Source organism: Seriola lalandi, unplaced genomic scaffold (genome assembly GCF_002814215.2).
Source record: "Seriola lalandi dorsalis isolate HSWRI2012SDOR001 ecotype SW California unplaced genomic scaffold, Sedor1 jcf7180002054563, whole genome shotgun sequence".
Lineage (NCBI taxonomy): Eukaryota > Metazoa > Chordata > Actinopteri > Carangiformes > Carangidae > Seriola > Seriola lalandi.
The window spans coordinates 1805503-1828045 of NW_019525116.1; the positions used below are offsets into that span (position 1 = coordinate 1805503).

The window sequence follows — 22543 nt, forward strand, 5'->3', positions numbered from 1 at the left end:
TGTGTGAATTGATGCTGGGAAAATTATAAAAACTAGTATTTTATTTAGTCTTCATATGAAATTTAATCAGCTGTATTGTATCACAAACATATTGATCAGATATCAGATATTTCGGGACTTAATTGTGGTCACCTACTGTATCTACAGTTACTCTAATAGGACACCTTTTCTCAGGCCATAAATTTTCCACTTTTTATTAATAGTATCATTGGTACAAATACTTGATACTTTAAAGTCAAAACTCTGATTAAGACCTCTATTCAAAATAAAAATCATTTATTATTAATACAAACACACTTTGTTATACATTAACAAGAACAAATCCCACCCAATCAAAAAGCTACACTGAGAAATGTAGATTTAACATCAGAATGTTTCCAGTAATTTTCAAAATGATTTATTAAAATAACTACATCACGTTAGATTTAAAAAAAGAAAAGAGAGAAAAAAAAAAGCCCAAATTACACGCAATGAAGAGACCAAGCTATTTGGGTCTATTGAATTGTTACAAAAAATACAACAACCTTTGTAGTTTCAAACTACAAGATTTTACTAGTTTCACATGAAAAAGAAAAAAGCTGTCCACACAACTCTTTATAAGAAAGGAAACCGAGTCAGAGCTAGTGAGTAACTTGTAACATCAGCCTTCATATTGAGTGATGAGGATGAGGACTGGTAGCACAGATAAAAAAAAAACAAAAAAAAAAAACAAAAAAAAAACAACTTAAAAACACAAGACTAAGCACTGACCAGACCACTGAAACAGACCACTAAATTCAGCCATAACTCAGCTCCAACACTTAAAAGTCCAGACATTTCATTTTGTGCCCGCATGTGCTACATATAAACCGAAAAGCACATAAGAAGCAAACATGGAAAAGAGCACAGGCAAGCCGTCGATCACTTTCTTTGGAGAAGGTTTCAGACACTGATGCGAGTGCTTGGTGCCCATGATTCACAGAGGGAGAGACATAGTCTATCTGTACTGGTAATTCATGCTGCCGTCTCCTCTGCCGTAGCCCACTGGGTTGTGGTATTGAGAGTGGTTGTTGCCGAAGCCCTGGTTGCCCCCTCCTCCCTGTGCGTTGTAATTGGACTGGTTGCTGAAACCTACAAGGAAAGAGTGCGACAGTGAAAACAATTTCTGAAAACTTAGAATCAAAACAATACAGAGGGACTTATGGAAATCTAATATTGGTTGGAGACTGTACACTGAGATATCTATTGCAATTCATGTGATTTCATATGAATAAAGCATATTGTCATCTTAATTTAATAAGATCCTTTCACGAGGAAATATTTTTAATGTTGAAGTCTATTTTTTCATAATTACTACATAAAAAATTATGTAGTTCTGAAATGTATTACATAATCTTGTTATACCAGAAAATGTAATCACTGACACGTTAAACCATCTCCTTGATGGTCTTAAATGTGCTTAAATGCAGTCAGTCAGTCATAGCTTTTCTCTATTTTTTTTTTAAGACATTCTGACAAAATGTGTTTTTCAACTTCTGAAAAAAGTTCCCTTAACTCACCTTCATAACTGTAGTCTTGGCTCCCTCCAGCACCCCCCGTCACCTGGCTCGGGTAGGCAGTGCTATAAGAGTACCCGCCCGTTGCCCCCTGGTTCTGGCTGAAACTCTTTTTTCCCTGGCCATAACCCTGGCCATACTGGTTATAGGAGCCCTGCCCCGAGGGGCTGCTGGACTGGTAACCCCCTGCAGATCCACTGTTTGCCCCTGGGGGGCCTGGAAAGGGTGACTTCCCTCCCTTGTGCATAGGGGGTTTCTTTTTGGGGGCCTTGGTGGCAGAGGTGGCAGTGTAGGCTCCGTCATTCTGGTAGTATGAACCATAGGAGCCCTGTGCTGATCCTGGTGCTGTGCTGGGTGGAGGGCCACCTGTTGGGCTGGTTGATGCCCCGGCTCCTCCATTTGTGCCACCATTGTTGTAGTAATCTGGGAAATAACAGCAGGGCACAATCTTAAAATGGGTATAATTTATAATTAATGATATATTTTATCATCTACTACTTATATATTTGCCCTGTGAGATACACTCAGGTTTAATTAACTCAGAGCCTGGAGTAAGACAGTAGTGAAGGATGACATTTATTAAAAAAAAAAGACAAAACATATAAAAACAGCTAGAGCAAGAAGTCTCCCCTTCCCAAACATACATGAAATTTTCCATTTCAGCCAGTCTGTGTGCAAACCTAGTGCCAACAGCCTCAGTTCATCAGTGCCTGATGTTGTTACAGATGGGATACTGCAACTACCACACACTGCCAACGTTAAGACCATCATGCATTCAGTGTAGCTATGACTAAACAGTGTTGCTGATATGACACAGAAACAGCAGGTTTTACATAAACAGTGTGGCCATTTTTTTCCAAAGCAAGACAGAAAATACAAAATCAGCTTAATGAATGGAAGTGACAGAAAGGCATTAGAATGAGATAAAAAACAATTCATGATTTTCTCAGTTTTCTCGTCTAGGTAAACAGTATGGAGACAGATAAGAAACCAGGCTGTTGCGGTCTTGACATTAATCCAAAAAAAGGCAGTTACGTTGTCCAGCTCCCACAGGCTTTCACTTAATCATGATCCAGAAACAAAGCCGTGTCCCATGCCTGACACATGGAGGCAATCTACAATAAATCAGCCCTGCCGTCTAGGGAGGTCCAGGTGTTCAGGTACATCCACGGCAAGTTGAGAGAACAGAAGGCGACTTATGGCCACGTGCATGCAGTGGCAGACCGTCTCCCCGAGGTATCAGGATATGACAAGTGGATTGGCAAGACGGGGCGGAGATGTTGTTGTCACTTTATTCCCAGGGTTGCGGACTTGGTGGTGAAGGGAGTTCATGATGCTGCTGGAACACTATTGTGTATTTTGTCCATGTTTTTATCCTCTCTAGAGGACTGTTTTTGATTTTCTAAGACTGGGGAAGATCTATGTCGCAAACTCGTGGTAGCCATAGCAGTCTGAGACAAAGTCACCTAAAGAGTGAGACAGGGCAGAGAAGGGAAGAAAATATCAAAATTAGATTTGTTTATTTTTTTCTGCCATAAAAAGTGGCAGTCGAATGACTCATTTGGTCAGATTGTGTTTAAAAGTGAGTTGTTGGGTTTATTTTATTTTATTTTTTTTAGATTTCTCTGCTCCTGTCACGCTCAGGTAGGTCAGTCCTCAGAACAGGCTGCCAGAAGGAAGAAAGGGGGTTCTCATAAGAGGGGGCTTGTCAAAAACAGATTCAATCCTGTGGCTTAAAGCAGAGAAATGTAAAATCATTGAACTGGGAACATCCCAACATGTTTAAGTATTAATATATGGTCTTGTTTGCTGTATTCTGGCAAGAAACTGTTTTCTGTATTAGGCTACATTCTCTGTTCAGGTTGTGAGAGCACAGGTGAGAAGTGGTAAAGGCCTTTTTTTTTTTTTTCTCTCCAGAGTCCTGGGGAGATGCACCATCCCGCCGCAGGACACATCATCATCTATGCTGACACAGTGGCTCACACATTTGTTTGCATTTCTCTCTGGGTAAATGAAAGCCTAACCTTCTTAAAAGCAGCACAGAAAAGAGCACATATCCAGTCAAACCAGGATCATAAAAGGTGAAATGAACACTCACTGTATCCGGAGTTAGCATTGTTCCCGTAACCGTATGTTCCGAAGCCGCCTGGAATGAGACACGAATTTAAATTTAATCCTGTTAATTATGTCTTTTTTACCGGTATATACAATACGTCTGCTACAGAAAGAGTGAGTTTTTACCTCCTTGGCCGTAGCCTCCTCCATTATTGAAGCCCCTGCCCCTTCCGCGACCTCGTCCTCCTCTCCCTCTGCCTCTGGGCGTAGCTGCGTCTCCGCCTCCAGAAGCTCCCATCATGCCAAAACCTGGAGTGTGCTAAAAGAGGAAACAAACTTTGGGTTTCTCATCAACGTCGCCATTAAAGATGAAATCTAAATTCATCTCATAAATATAAATTATATATAAAACCTTCTTTGCACATATTTGAGGAAACACTGTTTTAGATTTTTAAGTTTTTTGGTGGGCGTGTCCCTCAGCAGTGGTTGACTGACATGTGGCGTCCAGCATTAAGAGACACCGTTAACTTTACACTGCTACTGCAGTTAACCTGTGTCGCCTATGAATGTTGCTGCAGGGTGTTTTTGTCCTTCCACACAGTTGGTTACGTAACATTAGCAATTGAAACCATCTGTTCCATCTAACAACAACAATTTCCGAGAAGAATCATGCTGTTAAATTTGTATTTCACTCAGAAAGTAATGTTTCGTCCAAGTAAGCTTTACAAGTTTATACCTGATTCATGTAATAAAACAAAATTTGCTTAGCTTGCTTAAAATTAGCACCCACTAAACATTCCTTTTTATTTGTTGTATCTCAACATCTGCTGAGTCATTGGCAGCTCTCACACACTCAACTCGTCCGACATTACACAAAGGAGGGGGGGGTCTAGCTAGATTAACCATCTCTTCTTTAATGGACCCAGTTTGTGGCAATGTGTCGTCCTTTAACCTCAGCATGTTACTCAACAATTTGAATCGCGACACGGATTAACTCATTAAGCTGATGCTGAAATCACATATACAAAGATGTGAGCCTGACTTGATGCTTACCATGGGTGGTCCCTTTTTCTTTTTAGCCGCCTCGGCAACAGAGCCTTCGGGGAAGAGCCGCTCCAAAGCAGCCAGGGCAGCATAAGCCTTAGCCACCTTCTTATTGGATCCTGTCCCCTGGAACTTCTGACCGTCAATCTCCACCTCCATGACAAAGCGTTTGTCATGGCTGCCACCAGTCTCTGAGATGAGCTCATACTTGAGGCCACGACGTTTCTCGTTCAGCTCCATCACGGGGTTCTTGCCGTGTTTAGTCAGGATTGGTCCCTGTTGACGAGCAGTCTGAGAAGAGAGGGAGACGGTCAGTAAAATAAGAGCATTCAGCAGCAAAAGAAAAATCTCCAAAACACAAAAAGGGAGTAGCTTCATACCTCTACTGCATCAGTGGCGTCTGCACTGGCTGCTCCCGTGGCAGCCGTGCTCGTTTCAATAGGCGTTACTACTGGCCTCAATTCCTCCACAGCTACAGCCGTCTCCTCTGATTTTACCGTCTCAGCAGTCTTTAGTTCCACTCCCGTGGGCAGACCCATGTCCTGCAGGACCTGAAATTGTCCACAAAAAGACTCACTGCTGTTTAAATATCCAGGGAATGTAAATAAAACTGTGACATGGCAGAAAAACAGAGGTCAGAGGAAATGTTAAATCCTATCATTTATTTAATAATTAAAGTCCCACTGCACATGCTGTGCTCACCTTTACAGCTACATGTAGCTTGGCAGTGCGCTTGGATGGACCGGAGGCCTCAAAGGTCTTGCCGTCCACTTCTACGGCCATAGTGAAGACTGGAACATGAACTGGGCCAGTCTGGGATATGAGTTTGTACTGGAGACCTGGCTTCAGCTGATTGAGCCTCATCAGAGCGTTCATGGCCTGGGGAGGCTCGGCCTTCTCCTCTGGAGCTGGGGGGGGGGGCAGAATGAAGGTATTATATGACCCATTCTTTGAACAGCACCATATGCGTAGATATCCAAAGAGATGTGACCTCCTCTTTCCATCGTTCGCTGCTTTTATCGTATGTTTTCGACCGCTCTAATGTGTTGGTCAATGATAATTTCATGTCAGATTGATAGTTGTGATTGTGTTTTAGGTAACTGCCAACAAACACAAGAGCTAAAAAAGAGCACTTACATTTCTTCTGTAGCTTTTTCTTCTTCTTATTGGGGCTCTTGTCATCAGTTCCCTCCTCTTCCTCAATGGGCCTTTTCATTGGTGGGGCATATGCCGTACTGGGTGGGATTTGTACTGAATAACACACACAATAAGTGCCATAAGAACATAGGCACATACACCATAATATATAATCAACAGGTTCTGGTGTGACTGTTGTGGATTACTCAAATATCACAGGTAAGCCCATTTTACCTGTGTAATCAATCGGAGTCTCACTACGAGGTTTCTTGGGCATCTTAGAGGGAAGGGGATCCATTCCAAGCACTTTGTGAAGCTGTCCGAAAGCTGACAACCTTAAGGCATGCTGGAAAAACGACAGGCAGTGTGAATTTCACTTTTACTCTAGTGAAAGCACACACACAAATTCTTTTTTTTTTTTTTAATCTTACTCACTTGTGCACTTGCTGTGATGTCTTCTCTCTGCTGGTGGTCCAAGTGACCGATAGCATCTGTGGCCTCCTTCTCACATGGATCAGAGATTCCAGCCCCATCTACAACACAAAGCAACGAACACTTAAAATGCAATAGTGCATTAAAACAAAGTTACACACACACACACTTAGAGAATAGGCTCCAGACACATACCTGCCATGAGGATTCCTGAAGCCAGACACTCTAAAACTCTCCTCAGAGCTTCTCCTGCCCCCATGGGCCGGTTCCCTGTACCAATGGCTTTCTCACAGATCAGCTCCAGGGGCTGCACAGCAGGGGGAGAGAGGGAGACCGTGTTCAACGATGCTATTTTTAAGCTTTGGCTCCTAACACAGAGAGATTCTAGGTCACTGCATTAGATAGTATCTCAACAACCGTGATGGTGGTGCTTTGCTTTTTCTTGTTGTTGTATCCAGGCAGACAAAGGTTTATCAAAGGGTTGTGTTGAGGTTAATAAAGAGGGCTTTCAAGTTTTGAGCAAACAAATCAGGCTGAAGAAAACAACCTCCTACATGTTTCACACTTCCCAGAAGCCCACGACCAGCGGAGCTTTGGCATGCTGAAGCTGTACAGGGGAGGTTTTCACTCACCCAACCTCGAAGCGGGGCCCATGTAGGGACGCGGGCGCACAGGTCCCTTAGTATCCGGATGACAATGACACAGGAGCGGAGTCCATTAGCTCTGGCCTGGAGACACAAGCAGGGAAGGGGGGAGGGAGGGGCACGAGGAGGACAAGCAGCCTTAGTCATGAAGAAGACCATGTGGGGTATAGAGCAAGATAAACATCCAAATTAATGGAAATAAATAAAAATGAAGCCACACAGACTAACAGCTTAGCTTTGTCATTATGGAAATGTTCAGAGATAGTGGAAGTTAGAATAATGTTTGATCACTTTGTTGCGAGACCCTACTTATAACCTTTCACATTTATGGCTGTGAGTCAATAGCCAACATGATTGATGGAATAGTTATCAGACATAAAACATTTGTCTATAGGAAAAAAAAAAAAAAAACATGCTTAAGATCAAGAGGAAAAGAGTGAAAAAAGCTACCTCGAACTTAATACCAGCTTTAAAGTGAGAACCAGGTGAATTACTCAAAAAAGGAGGTGCTGATTGGTGCTGTCATTGAAAGGGGTAATGGTTAAGTTAGTGACAGTTAAAAACTATGACTCAAGGTGCAATATTCCTGTTGATTTTGTGGCACACAGAGTAACAGAAACAGCCAGAGAGCAGGAAAAAGTTGAGGCCACATACTCTACAAAAAACAAGCTGCAGAGATGGAGCACTGATTGTTATAGTGTGAAAGCCAAAGATGACACAGGCCACAACACTGTGATGAGTTATTATCAACATGGTTCACTACGAAAGACATTTTCTCTCCAAAACTACAGAATGGGGCAGCAAAAAGTGCTCTACGAGTAGCTTGCATTAATGTGAAAATAACAACAACTCACTCACACCAACGCTGAAAGTATAGAAATATTGCACCTGGATACATGCCGTATTAGTCCCAGATTTTTTGTGTGTGCTGATTTGAGTTAAGCAGCTCTGTGGGAGACTAATGAACTCAGGGACTAAAAAGCAGCAATGAACATCTTTTAAAATGGCACTGCAATAGAACCTGTTAAGTGAGCAAAGCAACTCTACAACAGTGTAATGACAAAGGTTTCCTAAGAAACAAACATCCAGATCATCAAATATTACTACAGGAAGTACACTTCAAAGGAGTAAATAAAGAAAAAAACACATGAAACGCCCAAATAAATGACAAAAGAACATACAGCATAGAACCAAAACTCAAAACTACTTCTGTTTTAGAGACAAATAAAGACAAGATCCAAACCTGGAACCACTTAGCGTGGCGGAGAGACGCCAAGGCAGTTAGGCATTTCTGCCTGTCCAGAACATCCGGGGGATCGTTGACTGAAAGCGTTTCTATTGGCAGGGGGAATAAGAAGACAAGGTACAGTTTGACCAAGGGGAGTTCTGTCAGCCGGCCAGGGGGAACACAGGCAGCCTTCCCAAACCACAGGCAGGAGGAGGAAGGGGAGGGGGGCCCCTCCACTGGAGAACCATCAAACGCTCTCAACCTCCCAGTTAATATGGTTTTTGCACGACCCGGCACACAATTATTTAACTTAAAAACCCCACCGGAACGACAGTATTGTAAAGTGGGTTATAAATGGACTTAGTAAAAATAAAAATTGTTGAAAAATTCCTAGTATTAAAAAAAAAAAAAAGTGCATTTATTAAGAATAATTGGTTGTATCAAATGGGAGGTTGTCTCTCCATGGTTGCTTCAACTCAAATGGACGCTTCAGTGATTAAAAAGGTCTGCTTTTCTTTTCTGACGCTAACAGGAGGTAGAGCCCCTCCCCTTTGCCCCTATACTGGGTACACTGCACTTTGCCCCTTCCGAGACAGAGAGCGGCCAGTTGGTCAAAGGTCCAGCGTCCCTAAAAATTGACAAACTAGAAGGCTTGACAGAGAGAATCAGAATTGGAACCACAGGCAGAAGTTATCAGATGCACAAAAAGTGGGTATCAAAACAAGTCCACACTGCAGCAAAACTGATGGCTTTAAAAAAAAAAAAAAAAGAAGACCCAAACTGGGCATCACTGTTAGCACAGGGCTACAGATAAGGTCAAAGTTCAACACCTGCTAAAAAAGATCCTCACTTCTGTTGAGATCTCTCAAACAGAATATCAGCTACTGGAAATCTTACTTTGTTTTTGTATAGCTACAATTAAGCTTATATAATTAGTGTATTACTACCTAACAACTGGTCCTGAGAGCGACTGGACACAAAATGCAGAATCAAAGTGTCGCTTGTCGTTATCTGTAACCCTGAGCCTTCCCTGCTAAGGAACATCAGAGACAGTCAATAGCCCACTGCTGGGTCTTACAACCAAGGACAGTTTCACCTCATGTTTTGCTACTCATTTTTGCTGCAATGCAAACCGTTCATCATCAATGATAAAACACATGCAAACAAAGTGGTCTCTCTTTTTTGTATTTGGTTAAATTCTCAGTAAGCCTTCATTTCGTTGGTGACCTTGATCATTAAGGGGAAGAGAAAGCCATGTCTTCAGCAGTCAGTAAAACTACCTGCCCTATACTGTATATTGGGCCATCAAAAATGTACAATTACATTACATGGAACTACGAGAGTGGCTAGAGAGCTATAAGCATAGCACAGTTTTATTATGTGACTGCATTTCTTGTCCCCTAGCTCCATTGAAGGCCCAATAAACAATATCTGTCTAGCCTGTTAGCCTGCCTGGCCTCCCTACTGGAGGCAGGGCGCCACTTAAGAAAAAACCCTGCGGCCCTGGTGTCGGAGCTTACCTCCGGCGGCAGCCCTCTCAATCTCCTCACGAACCAAAGGGGATGTCAGGTGTATGGTGAGGGTGAGAGGGGGCTCTTTGGAGTTCTTGATGACGATACTGGCCTCGCGGATGTGCTGTGTCACCACGTATTTGTCTTCTATGATCGGCTGTGAAAGAGCAAAGTGTTTGTGACATCAATTAAAACCCAAAGGCCCATTAAACCATAAAAAACTGCTGCTAAATCAAAGAGATACTTGAACATGAGTAGTTTGATTCATTAATATTTGTTCAGGTCCGGATCTAATACTTTGCAGACTGTCACACCATTAACAAGGAGGTCACAGTCAACAACCATCATCAATGCAGTAGCGATAGAAATCTCTGCCAAACAAATGCACTGATATTAAGTCTGTTACTAAGGTGTAATTATGTGGTTTAGCCATGTTGTGTACAGAACTACAACAGCAGATTCCTCTCTCATGTCACAACATGCAGCCAGAGATCAACTGTAATAGCAGTCTGATATGATAGGTATGAAAATTAGCGTTCAGTTTATAAATCTGCAAGATGATTAGCCTAGCACAGATACATTGGTTTTGGTTTACAGTAAATGTTGACTGATAAGTAAAAAGAGATAGCACAAAAGAAATACCAGGGAAATGTTTGAGGTAGTCTAGCATCATCTCTGAATGTTGTAATGATACTTTTGTACAATAGTATTTTTTAGTGAACTTTAGTTGTAGTTGTATGAGCAGCAGGTTTCCCAGGCTCTCAATCTTCTTCTTTCCTGGGAGAGGTGCAGATTTATTTAGTCTTATCTCAGAGGAGCTCGTGTTCACGGACAGAATGCATTAACTTACAATGTCTTAGTATTCCTGTGCTACAAGAGGGGGCAGGTAACTGGTTTACTGGCCATAAATAAAACTTTCACACAGATATATCACAGATGATTGAATGCTGCAGTCAGGACCATACTTGTGGTATTGTATATTTTTTGTATTCTTTTTTCTGTTTCCTTCAATACGATTTAACTCAAAAGACATCAAGGCTCTCTGTGTATTAGTTTTTCCTTTATTCATCAACAGCCTTATTCAGAAAACTGAGGGCTCACCCAGGATCACCGACCTGCTCTCTGCAACTCCTGGGGGAATTTCTCTCTGTGCGCACCAGGCAGTCATTAGCACGGAGGAAACCTCAGGCCAACATAATTCAAAGGCTCTGGAAATGCCCTGGAAAGTTCCCTTGGGCTGCTGGATAGTGGCGAGTGATCCCTAAATGAACCTATCATCATTATTAATATATTGTGGAACTAGTTAAGTAATAGTGAATAACACTAAGTGAAAGAACAATTGTAGTTTGTTGATGACCCCTGAGTTAATCTAAAAAAAACTAGCATTATTGCTTTATGGTTGTATGCCTCCGCCAAACAACCAAGTTGCAGGAAATACAGTCACAATCTCCCCTTCCTGGGTGTTTATGTTAAACTGTGTCATAATTTGCATATGGATTCTTAAATTATGGTAAAAAAAACAAACATGTTTTGTATTTTGCTTTGACCGCCAAAATCAAACCAGTTCATCCTTGAGTCCAAGTGGCGGTTTCTGCAAAATTTGAAGAAATTTCCTCTAGGCATTACTGAGATATCACGTTCATGAGAATTGGACTTACGTATACCTCCTTCTGCACTACGCCATTTTGTGATGATGTGGGTTCACTTTAGTGAGGTCACCCCTAAAATCTAATCACTGTCTGCACCGAAGATGGGATTCATTTTGTAGAAGACACAAACAGCGGCTAACCCCTCCTATTTGTAGGGATGTGATACTGAACCATCACAAGTAACTACAGAAATGTTTCAGCAGGTGAAATCACTAGAAAAATCACAAGCCATGATACACTGCAGGGCTTGACACTTACTCTTTTCCCCAAGGAGCACATGCATTTCTAAGTAGGAAAATATAGGAGCGCATTAAGAACTTTAGAGGTGCAATGAAAATATATCACCAGTATAAATGGTATGAACACCTCTATAATAAAGTAATTCTTCTTAAGAAATGTCGAAAAAGTCTAACTCAGTCCATTTAGACAGTAAAAGTGGTGTTTAGACAATTTATATACAGTATATAATAACCTTATACATCTACCAGAAATATTTTAATTACCTAGTACTTTGCGTAACAAAAAACTCCTCCTCTCTTACATCTCCCTCTTCATTACCTACAGCTAATCCTTCCTGACCGTCTCTTGCTGTTTTAACTGCCACAGCAGCTCTGGCTGAAGCCTTGAAATATTCAAAACAAATTATTTGCATATCTAAATCACACTGATCGGCTCATTCAGATTTCCCGCATGTGTTTTCCTAGGTTTCTAAGTGTGTTTGTGTCTCTAGCTACTCTGTTTTGCTAATATGTCTTTTTCAGAGTGTCTTTCTGCCTCCTTAGGTAAAGCTCTTTTGAGTCTGAAAATATTTTTCAATATTCATCTGATTCATCAAATTTATTTTCAATCTCACTCAGCAGGTATCAGGATTTACAGTTCTTTAATAATTTATCATTAGGGATCTTCTTTGGAAAAAAATGTATGTTATGTGCTTATGTAAAAAAAATTATATTGGCAAAAAATTATATTTAGACAGTCAAATATAAATTGGTATTGGTCTCAAAAACCCAGCATCAGTCAGGCTCTAATGAACATGTGTGATCATGTGATTTTGCACACTGAATGAACTGAGCTTTGTTCTTACCTTGAGCTGTGTAACAAGATTTTCAGACACTTTCTTCAGCAGACTGATGGTAGGTTTGTCCTTACAGAGGAGCACCAGCTCCAGGTCCAGGTCCCCCTTCAGTAGTAGCCCCTTTGCAACCAGGCCCACCCTCATTACACCACGCAGAGAGCGGGTGGCCTGATCTTTGTGCTCACTTTCCAGAAAAACGAGATGTGATTAGAGAAGATGCATTCGACCATTTTTACGGCCTGGCTATGTTTTTTTTTTAACTGAATATGAGAAATGACACCCCACCTTTCCTTATCAGTGTCAGTGCTGTCAGAGTCTGATTTCGACGTTCCCTTCTCCTGCTTATCCAGCCAGTCGGACACAGCCTTGAGGGCTCGCTCTGTGTAAGATACCATGTTCTGTACACTTTCTAGTTCCTCCTGAGTTGGGTAGATGGCAGAGTGTTTGGCCATGACATGGCGATCATCGTTCATGAAGACGCGCATGGAGCGGTGCCGCATTGGGGGAGGCTAGTGGTGAAAAGAAACAACATGAATTGAGGAGAAATGGGAGTTTCCTGCTGTGGCAGGGGTAGCAGCGACTAGTTCACCCCAATTCACACCCTAAATAGTGCATCACAAAAGCATCCAGGTGGGATGTTTTTAACTCTGTCATGGTGCAAAGCAAAATCTGACATCTGCCTTTGATAATGCATCACTGTGCTTAGAGATGTCCTGGGAGAATTAAACAGATCATTACTAATTATACAACAGAGGCCTCTCTCACAAAGCAGGATTACTGAGTTATCTGGGTAACTGGACAGAATAAAACCCAGAGCCAGCTCTTTCAACTTCAATCCTTTTTGTTGATTTGTAAACGTTCCAGGTTTTATTCAGAACAGTTATTTATCTAACTTCATTAATCCGTCTTTATGAGGCATTTATAAAGATTAAAAAGGTTCTCCTTTATCATAATGACCGCACAGCTTTCTCTGCCACTCACTTGTCTTTGATTAATTAAAACACTGAATAAGAAGGCCCCATGTCTAGGCCAAGCTTCTAACACCAATGATTACACAAGGCGAGCGTATGTGCAAGCAGCCAAAGCCAATTTAGAGGAGAGCTGTGATGTGGAAGCTGCAGCATGTGTTCCTAAAGCCCTGGGCAGACTGGAATGACAAAACACTGGCACCAGTTCTGTGGACTGAATTAGATGTGACACATTAACTTGTCCTGTTAATAGTGACATTTAATGAATAGGACAGTGTGCTTTGTCTGTCTGTCTGTTCAAAAACAAATAGGCATGACATAGAGATGTGTAACTTCAAATAAAAGTAAGACTGAAATTAAATCATTACCATTGTTGCGCTAGAAACCCGTGGAGACTTCTATATTCAGTGAATGGTAGCGTTAAAAAAGATCTTCTCTGCAGCAGATGACAATGATGGAGTCCGTTCCTATAGGGAGACAAACATACACGTTTAAAAGAATTTAATTGTAAGACAGAATTCAAATGTCACTGTGGGGAAATCTTCAGCCATGAAAACAAGCAGCCTCCACAAAGGATGGGTGGATGACACATATTTGAATTAAAGAAATTCCGTTGGCTGTGCAGTCTGTTCAGTAGATATTCTCCAGACCATTAACACTGAACAGTGTAAAACACTTCCCACTCAGTCGCTCGAGACTGTCTGTATATCTTTCATTAAAATAAAGTGGTCATCAGCTGCAGCAACATAAGAAGGTCATTGGCACAGCAACTCATGCCTCAGGGACAAAACACAGCCCTACTTTCACAGGCAGATATGTGGTTTATTGTAGCAAATCAAGCTTTAATTACATGGACTACTTCATGTGCCCAAGGCTCAAACATTTATATTGTTACCAGGCCAGAAGGATGATCTTCAAATTATATTTTTAACTAAACATAGTAAAAGAGACAAGCAAGTACAATGCCACCAGAATCAGATGGATCTCATAATAGAGGTTAATAAAATCATATTCACAGATGACTGCATATTCATTTGTGTTGCCTCAAATTATGAGTGACTGTCTGCAACGAAATGATGTGATGGGGAAGAAAGGCTCATTCATTGTCGTGACACACCCACCGCAATCAGATATTCTGCAGCAAACTAAGATAACTCCCTGCATTACAGGAAAGACTTAGTTGCCAGTTGCAGCCAGGGCAGGTGGGGTGAAACTATAAAGAGCATGAGCCTCAGTCCTGTTGTCATGTTTCAGTCAACAAGTTGCTGAAGTGTGGGACCAAGCCAACCCAAGACCTACAAGCTAATGGTTCACCTGTTAAACCTGCACTGACGCAACTTTTACGTGAGGAGAGAGTGAGTTATGGAGAAGTAGCCTAACAGTTTAGGGACCCAGACCCCACATCTACATCAGGAGAATTTTAAAAACAGACGCCATTTTAGTTCAGTGCACAGCCCGACTGGCGACGGCAGCTAGCTAACAACCCCCACAAAACACGGATCACCCACCGTTAAAAGCTGCGCCATGCCGACATTCTTGCCAAGCCTCAAAACGCAAAAAAAACATCTACTACATCCACCACCTGCCGTTTCTATCAACTGCAGAGCCAAATACAAGTGTAGACATGTTGCAGAAAATCGAGTTTATATTTGGATATTGGTCTGTTGCCTATCAGACACCAAAATGGTCGAGGAGACGAGACCGAGACCCCATTGAATGCTCAGCAACAGTTAGCACTTAGCAGGTTAGCTTAGCCAAACAAAGCCAAATAGATCCGTAAACGAAGCGCACATAAATAAACACGCTAGACTACAACAACAAGCTTCGTTAGCGCTCTCGGTGTTCGGTGACCACCCGATAACTAACTTCGTGCATTCTGAGGACTGACATTATGAATATCTTTGTTACTCACCGTGGTGTTTTCCCTGCTAACGGACGATGCCGCACGGTAGCTCCTGGTCTCGGCAGCACCAACGGCAGTGGCCAGTGAGGGAGCAAATGGAAACGCCTGAGAATGGAGACGCTCATTGGCTGGACGGGGCATGTGACTGTTTTCCTATTGGCTACAATTGCAGACGGGGGTACCAGCCAGGGGCGTGGCTACCACCGGTGGCATTGAATTGAGTTGTCTCCTAATGTCAGCTGCCCCAATGTTCTGAGAGAACAACACAAGCATTAATCTGTTGTGACCATTATATTCACCCAGCTGTTCATATTTCCTACAGGTGTTGAGTATTATGGGGGGAATTCTATAGTTTAGCCCCCAATGATATTTCATACTGAGCATTTTAATCACAGTGGAGTGACCACTTGCTCTAGTTGCTTTGGAAAAAACTCTCATAGAGAAACATTTGCAGCACTAACTAAGATTTATAATCTTGTGGTTATTCAGAAAATAAAAGGCATTAATAATACGATCTCATGAAAATAAGAGCATGTCACATCTTTTGTGGGAGCTGCATTCTACATATGAAGTTAATGTTGAATACACAATGAGATTATCTAGTGAAAGAATTTTGTATGTAAATTAAGTGGCATTTCAGGAATTACTTGCAACATTAGTTTATCTCCATGGGCAATCATATTTACTGTACAGCCATAAGAGTGGCATCTTCTCATCCAACTCTTGGCAAGAACACAAATTGTAGTGTATTTTCCTAAACCTATCTTCTCACTGCTGCATATAAAGTGGAACCCCACTTTGGTTTAACCATTAACGGTGTGTATTTTGACAAAGTTGTAAAAATTCTGTGACATCGATTAGAAACCAGAATGAGATGGAATATTAACTGATAACAATTTATTATGTAATCTTACATTTCCCTTTCTGGATAATATCACATTCAATTAGCTTTGGCGACACATAGCTTCACTCAGTCCCCAGACACTCGGGGAAAACACTGTAGATACATTCACAAACACACAATAGACACACACGTTCACTTTCGTATCACAGCATTACATTGTACACACACATGGTGTTTTTTCACATCTTCAAGCTGAGGTAAAAGCACAGCTTCTTTTTTTTTTTTTTGCTCTCTCATGTGAGCATTTACATAAGTCATTGACTTTTACATTGTGTCAGAAAACAAAACAAACGGCACATTTACAGAGTTGAGATGTTCGCTTTAAGAGTAGATACAGTCTTCACTTCAGCAAAAAAATGAATACATCATAATCCTGCACACAGAAACCTTTATATTTACATCTCCTCTCATAGAGGGTAGACTGCCATGCAAACACGTCCAGTACATGGGCAATGTTGCATTCTGAAATATACTATGCAGTTTATAATAAGTTGGAGCTTTTTCCCTTTGTAGTGTAACACTGGCTCATACATACAACAACCTAAGAGGTTATTATTATCCACTCAGTGAACTCAGTGATTTCAAAACATGTTGGAACATGTTTGGGATATTTCCCATTTTTAACCACTTCATACATACAAAGGTGGCTCCATCGCCACCTGCCAGGAAAGAAGTCTCTTTTCATCTCGGACCTTTTAACACTGAATTCTGATCGGGATGAAAAGCTGCCAGGTTCAGTGCTGATCCTGCTGGCAAGTGTCAGAGCATCCCTTAAAAAGAGATAGACACCATTTCCCCTCTCCTCCTCCTTTAAATCTTATTAACGCTGTTTTTCTCTGAGTTCTGGAAGGAGCCGACATCCCAGCGGATCGAGCGAAACATGCTTCCCTTGAGACTGGCCTCTCTTTTAGTGATGTGGTAGATCTTCCTAAGGATGGCACGTCGCAGCAGGATGTACACCCAAGGGTCCAGGATCTGGTTACAGGTTGCCATCCTGACACCGGTCACCATCAGCCCCCTGTACATATCTCTGTCGCTGCCTAGAGAGCCACTGTAGGACCGTGTGGCCGACATCAGTCCAAAGATCTAAAAAAAGGAAAAAGGAAACAGCTTTAGGCTTATCTTGCGACATATAATAAACCCAAAACAAACAAACACATTGTGTTGGTTGTGCTAATTATTCAGTATTTGTTTTTCAAGCTCACACCCTGAAGAAGTTGATTTTTACAACCTTAAAAAAAAGAAAGAAAAATAAATAAATTTTTAGGCAGCTGCTATAAACCAGGAATTATTGTGGAATTCAAAACTTCCAGTTTCCTGTGGTTCTTAATAGCTCTCTGTAATGCAAAGTCACTTCTTATTTTTTACCATCCAGCTGTACTGTGCATTATTACAGTTCAGTGTGATACAGTGTCTAATAGTTTTCATGCTAATCACTTTATCTCTGTGTCTCCTTATTATCAGTCAGCCAGCTGCTAATAAACTAAAGTATTGCCCAGTTAAATGATGGGAGATGATGTGGAGATACTTTAGCTACTTAATCAGCAAATCACTTCATCTGTCTTGAGTGAGCATTAATTTCAGTCAAATAAAATCTGCACAAACATGAATGAATAATAAATGTCTTGTTTGAAGAACACTGTGCTGCATTCCAGGGGCGTACAGAGAGTTTATGTCAATCATGTTTCTGTCCTTAATAACAGTATAATATTTATGATGGTGTACTGACGTGTTTTATACATCATATGATATTAATAGTAGTAATCAGAGTAAAATTTGAACGTTTCATTTTCTGCAAATCTTTTCTTTAAATCAGTGACTTACAAAATCTGACCCAAATCAAATAAGGTGTAAATATCTCAACATTTATTTACCTCTTTTAAATATAGTCAAATATATTTGTAAAGTATGTTCTACAAACTCACCAGCAGAGGGCTCCAGCAGATGCAGGAGGTGACCATGATACCGACCAGCTGAACCACCATCTCTGTGTCATGAGACCTGGCTGAGCGGCGATGGGAGCATGACCTCTTCTTTAGGCGGGCTCTCATTAGTTTGAGCCCACTGATGGTGTTGCACACAAAGGCCATGGCCAGAGAGCTCAAAGCCAGTCCAGAGAACAGCATCATAAAGGCCAGATCTGTTGCTTTAGTGTCCTCCATCACCCTGATAAAGCACCACGTCCCTGGGTACTGAGAGGTGTAGGCACCCAGTCTGAAGAATGGCAGGAGGGCCACGCATAAAGCCAGTAGCCAGATTAGGGTCAGTGCTATCTTTGTCCGTGCTGTGGTCACCAGACGTGCATGCATCAAAGGCCTTGTGACGCCCAGGCAGCGCTCGGCAGCCATGGCACAACCCAGGAAAAGCGGGCACAGGCCAAAGAAGACCATGCAACCTCCCAAAAACAGACAAGAGGTATCTGTATCTGCAGGATTACCTCTAAGGCTGGAAGCGGAATCAGATGTGGACCCAGTCCCTTCAGAATACCTTCTCAGCACAAGGGCTCCATTGATAACATGTCCAGCCAGATCTGTAGCCACCAGGGAGCTGGCAAAGAGCAGGAAAGTGGCTTTTGACCGCCGACGGAAGCGATTGTAAGCCTTGGCAAGAATGATGAGAGCCACCACGTTGAACAGGATCCCCAGAGTCATGGTGAGGCCGGCGGCCATGGGGTTGCTCCGTGGAATGGTGGTATTATGTCTCACGGCCTCCATCTCTGGCTCCTGCACCATGGTGGTGTGGTTGTAGAGGGGGGCGGAGGCAATAATACCCGAGGAGTTGTAGTGCTGCATCGCCAGCATCACTGCTGAGTTCTGGGCTGGATGTGGTTCCTCTGGCTGAGAAGACACTGAGAGGGAAAAGGGACTGGATCAGATGATTCATAACACACTGTACAAAAGGTATCAGGGTGGGGAGGGGTGGGGGTGAATGCTAAGAGGTGGGTTTTTTTGCCAAACTTTAATCAAAGAAATATTCTCATACTATTTGCTTTTCCTCCCTCCTAATAATTTATGTACGGTCCCTATGAACATCACAATGAGAAATAACCTCAAAATAACCTATTTCATTTTTGTCTCAAAGCTCCTCAGGACAGAGTGACTCATCTTTAAAAACAAAGAAAAACAAATTAGTTTCTCAGCACTCTCCGAGGGTTTAGGTACAAAGACCTTCACTTTCCTCCTCTTACAAGGCAGCGAGGGAAGTCTGAACAAGTTCTGACAGTTTCTGTTGACACTGCTTCATGCATTCCTCATAGAAATGCAGTTACAGTGCAGCAGCAGAGTCCTATAAAACACACATGCACACCCTGAGAGGCAGGAAAGACTGGTGGAGCAGATGCCAGATTAAAGGTGAAACTTGTTGCTCCATATCAATTATCTAGCCGGCTGTTAAATTGTATTCAAAAGTGATAATGTATTACAACCATGTTAAAGTTTTCCTATCCTTTGTATGTACTAATTTTATTATTTTCCTTTACCCAAGCATTTTTATTCAATAGTTTTCTTTTTAATTGTATGCTTTTGTTTTCACTTTCACTATAGTCATTGTTGTTTATTATTTGGTGCATGTCATTTGAAGCTATTAAAAAGTTGTTAAAGGCCTGATAAAAAAAATAAAAAATAAACAAATTATGATTATAATGGATAATGAGACATGCATAATGATGATAGACATTATATCTGTTACCCCAAACAACTTCACATCCCACTATCACATTTTTGTCTTCGATGTCAGAGCATTTCTTTTTCCTTTTCTCTCAAGTGTTTTCATGCTTTTAAGTGGACATTCTCATTTTAACATAAAAATAAAACAAACAAGTAAATAGTAAGAGAATTGAACTTGAAATGATAGCCTCAAGGCATACTTTTTGTCCTTTAAATGTTTCTTTCGATGCAGGATATTTCACCTACCTTTGGAATAAGAAATCCATGGGGATGATCAGGATCGCTTTGATTTTGACAATTACTCATAACTGAAGCTAGAAAATAAATAAATCCAGATTGTTCTTGATATCTTCTCCTAAAGTCCCGTGGTGAGTGGTCTTCTTCACCTGAACTGTTTTGCTGCAATGCAAACACAGAAACTCCTCTGTTAGAACAAGCAGCCTCCCTGTTACACTGCACAAGCATGTCCTCTGTTACTCTGATTGCTGCTCGCTGCTTTTTATATGCCGGAGCTGCAGCGTGCTCGCATCCCCTCTGGGTGTCTCAGTCGGTGAGAACCAGTCATTTCCTGGCAGCACAGCAAAGTGAAGGGCCCACTCATTAAAATCCTAGAGAAAATTATGAATATTTAAAATCCTGCTGCCTTGCTCCTGACTCAACAGTTCTAGGATGTGGGACAGAAATATAAAACGTGTAACAACAAGAACCTTTATGATGTTAAATCTGAGGGAGACCCGTCTGAGGCTGCAGGAAAACCCCCCCTTTAAAGATTTATTTTATGAGCTGTGATGTAGTTCAGTCTGACACCACTTTCCCATTCAAGTGAATGGGAAAGTGGTTTCAGACTTCTGGATCCCACTGTATGTATGACTTCATATAATAGCATCTTTAAAAAAAAGTTGTTGTCCATCCTGATTAATGCCAGATTAGGCCCTTCAAAGTAAAAGCTGGTTGTGACTTTAGGTCATTGAATTTGTAGGTTTTACTGCTCTGGAGACATCATGTGTTGTCTGTTGATTCCTCAGAAATTAAAACACCCCCCCCTGCTCCACCGAGCCTGATCTGAAACCACCTCATATGCCCTGTGGTCAGCTCTCATCAATGTGAAGCATCTGTGCTCCTGCCACCACAAACATCTCTCTCACAGTCTCTAACTGCAGCTTTGAATGCAAATGACTTTCCAGTACTTCACAAGGCCGACCTCACTCCTCCTCCAGCTGCTGCTGCTGCTGCTGGGGACATTAGGATTTAATGCTCCGGGCCTCGCCTCAGGGAGGAAACATTTGGGAGGGAAAAGCAAACTGCTCATTTTAAATTGGTGAAATCCCAAGATTAGTGATAAGCACGCAGAATGAATATACAGATTACGACAGTGTCAGATGACGAGAGGAGCCTCTCAGATCCCCATCATCACACTTCAGGCATATCTTTGCACTCATCTGAAAAACCTCCTCCTCCTCCTTATTTCACTGTCACCTTATGTCAAAACAGTAGAGGGAGTCCTCTGTAAAATGATGTGCTAATGTGCACAATGCAGCTCTTTGTTAATGAACTCTGGACATATAGTGTGTGTGTATGTGTTTTTGTGCCTTTCAGTGCATTTTAAAGGTCCCATATTGTATAAAGGCAGACGTCCATGTGTTTTTTTAATTATAAGGCAGGTCTAGGTTGTATATTAATACTGTGAGAGTATCAAAGTGCTCAGTCCACAGAGAAATGCACAAAGCCTGTATTCAGAAACTGAGCCTTAAAACGAGCCGTCATGACTTCCTTTAACTTTGTGATGTCACAGCTCTCAGCCATGCCAAAAGCCCCGCCCACCAGGACCCACAATCCAACCTTGCAGGATTTGGTTTCTTTGAGTGTTTTTACCTGAAATCTGCTGTATTTTTATTGAATCACTCAGAAAACAGTCAGCCAATCAGAAGAGAGGCTCAGAGCCTCCTCTATGATTGGCTCATTGACTTGTTGGTACTAGGGCTCTAGAGAGAAGCCTGAGAGAGGAGATGTGAAACTACATTGAGATGGTTTCTGGTTCTTAAAAGAACAAATATATCTTCTTCTGGATCAACACTTCAGATAAAACACAGGAGAAGTGTAAAATATGGGACCTTTAATAAAGCATGTTGTCTCAAACATTCAAGTCTAAACTGTATATTGCCTGTGCACGTCTGTTTGTACATGCAGTTGTGTAAATCCTGCCAAAATGTCAGACAGAACGCCATTAGAGGCCAGTGGGGCTACAGCATTATTAGCTGGGGTTAATGCATCCTTGTCTGCTGTGCTATAAAACCGAAAGCCTGGCAAAGATTAATACCTGATCTGGCTGGATGGAAGAACTGGGAGAACAGGACCGCACACGATTGTGATCTATTGAGAGGATACACCATTAGGATTAGAAGGCAGGAAGTCAATCTGCAAAACAAAATATCTTATAATGGGTAATTTTATATTGGCACAGCTACAGCAACAGGAGCCGCAGAGACGAGACAAAACGTTGTTTCTTTTCTTTGGTGGTGACACAAAAAGCTTTCAAAGGTCCGTGGCAACAGATGTGTCCATGCTGCCTTTCTTATGTCTGACAGATGTTTATTTTTCGTCTTGAGGAGTTCAGATTAGATGTAAAAACATATCTCAAACTATTTTCGGATGGAGACATTTTCCATAAAAATGTTAAACTAACTTGTTTGGATCAAAGTAAAAGGTAAAAAATGTTTTATAATCTCTGCCATAAAATGTCTGATTCCCTTGGCTTAGAAGGAGTTTTTCCACACTTGTGTGCCATTGTCTTGT

At 41.6% G+C, this 22543-nt stretch overlaps 2 protein-coding genes across 3 annotated transcripts; both read right to left on the reverse strand.

Annotated features, from left to right (window-relative positions):
* Nucleotides 1-259: 259 nt before the first annotated feature.
* On the reverse strand, nt 260-15270 carry ilf3b (interleukin enhancer binding factor 3b). 2 transcript variants are annotated; one of them, XM_023416281.2, is made up of 18 exons: nt 15191-15270; nt 13647-13745; nt 12596-12819; nt 12320-12494; nt 9596-9743; nt 8091-8182; nt 6836-6931; nt 6399-6510; nt 6207-6304; nt 6006-6117; nt 5772-5885; nt 5337-5542; nt 5015-5185; nt 4644-4925; nt 3777-3909; nt 3634-3681; nt 1539-1958; nt 260-1110 (listed from the first exon to the last, which is right to left on the reverse strand). In XM_023416281.2, exons 2-18 carry the CDS (start codon nt 13647-13649, stop codon nt 977-979), a joined length of 2568 nt encoding a protein of 855 aa, XP_023272049.1. In that variant the 5' UTR covers nt 13650-13745; nt 15191-15270; the 3' UTR covers nt 260-976. The 2 variants fall into 2 exon arrangements, with proteins under 2 accessions (XP_023272049.1, XP_023272050.1); XM_023416282.2 differs by lacking the exons at nt 260-1110; nt 1539-1958 and adding an exon at nt 2095-3001.
* A 793-nt stretch (nt 15271-16063) lies between these two features.
* On the reverse strand, nt 16064-20208 carry LOC111662428 (prostaglandin E2 receptor EP1 subtype-like). Its single transcript, XM_023416283.1, has 3 exons — nt 19997-20208; nt 18011-18933; nt 16064-17171 (listed from the first exon to the last, which is right to left on the reverse strand). Exons 2-3 carry the CDS (start codon nt 18884-18886, stop codon nt 16896-16898), a joined length of 1152 nt encoding a protein of 383 aa, XP_023272051.1. The 5' UTR covers nt 18887-18933; nt 19997-20208; the 3' UTR covers nt 16064-16895.
* Between the last annotated feature and the right edge of the window lie 2335 nt (nt 20209-22543).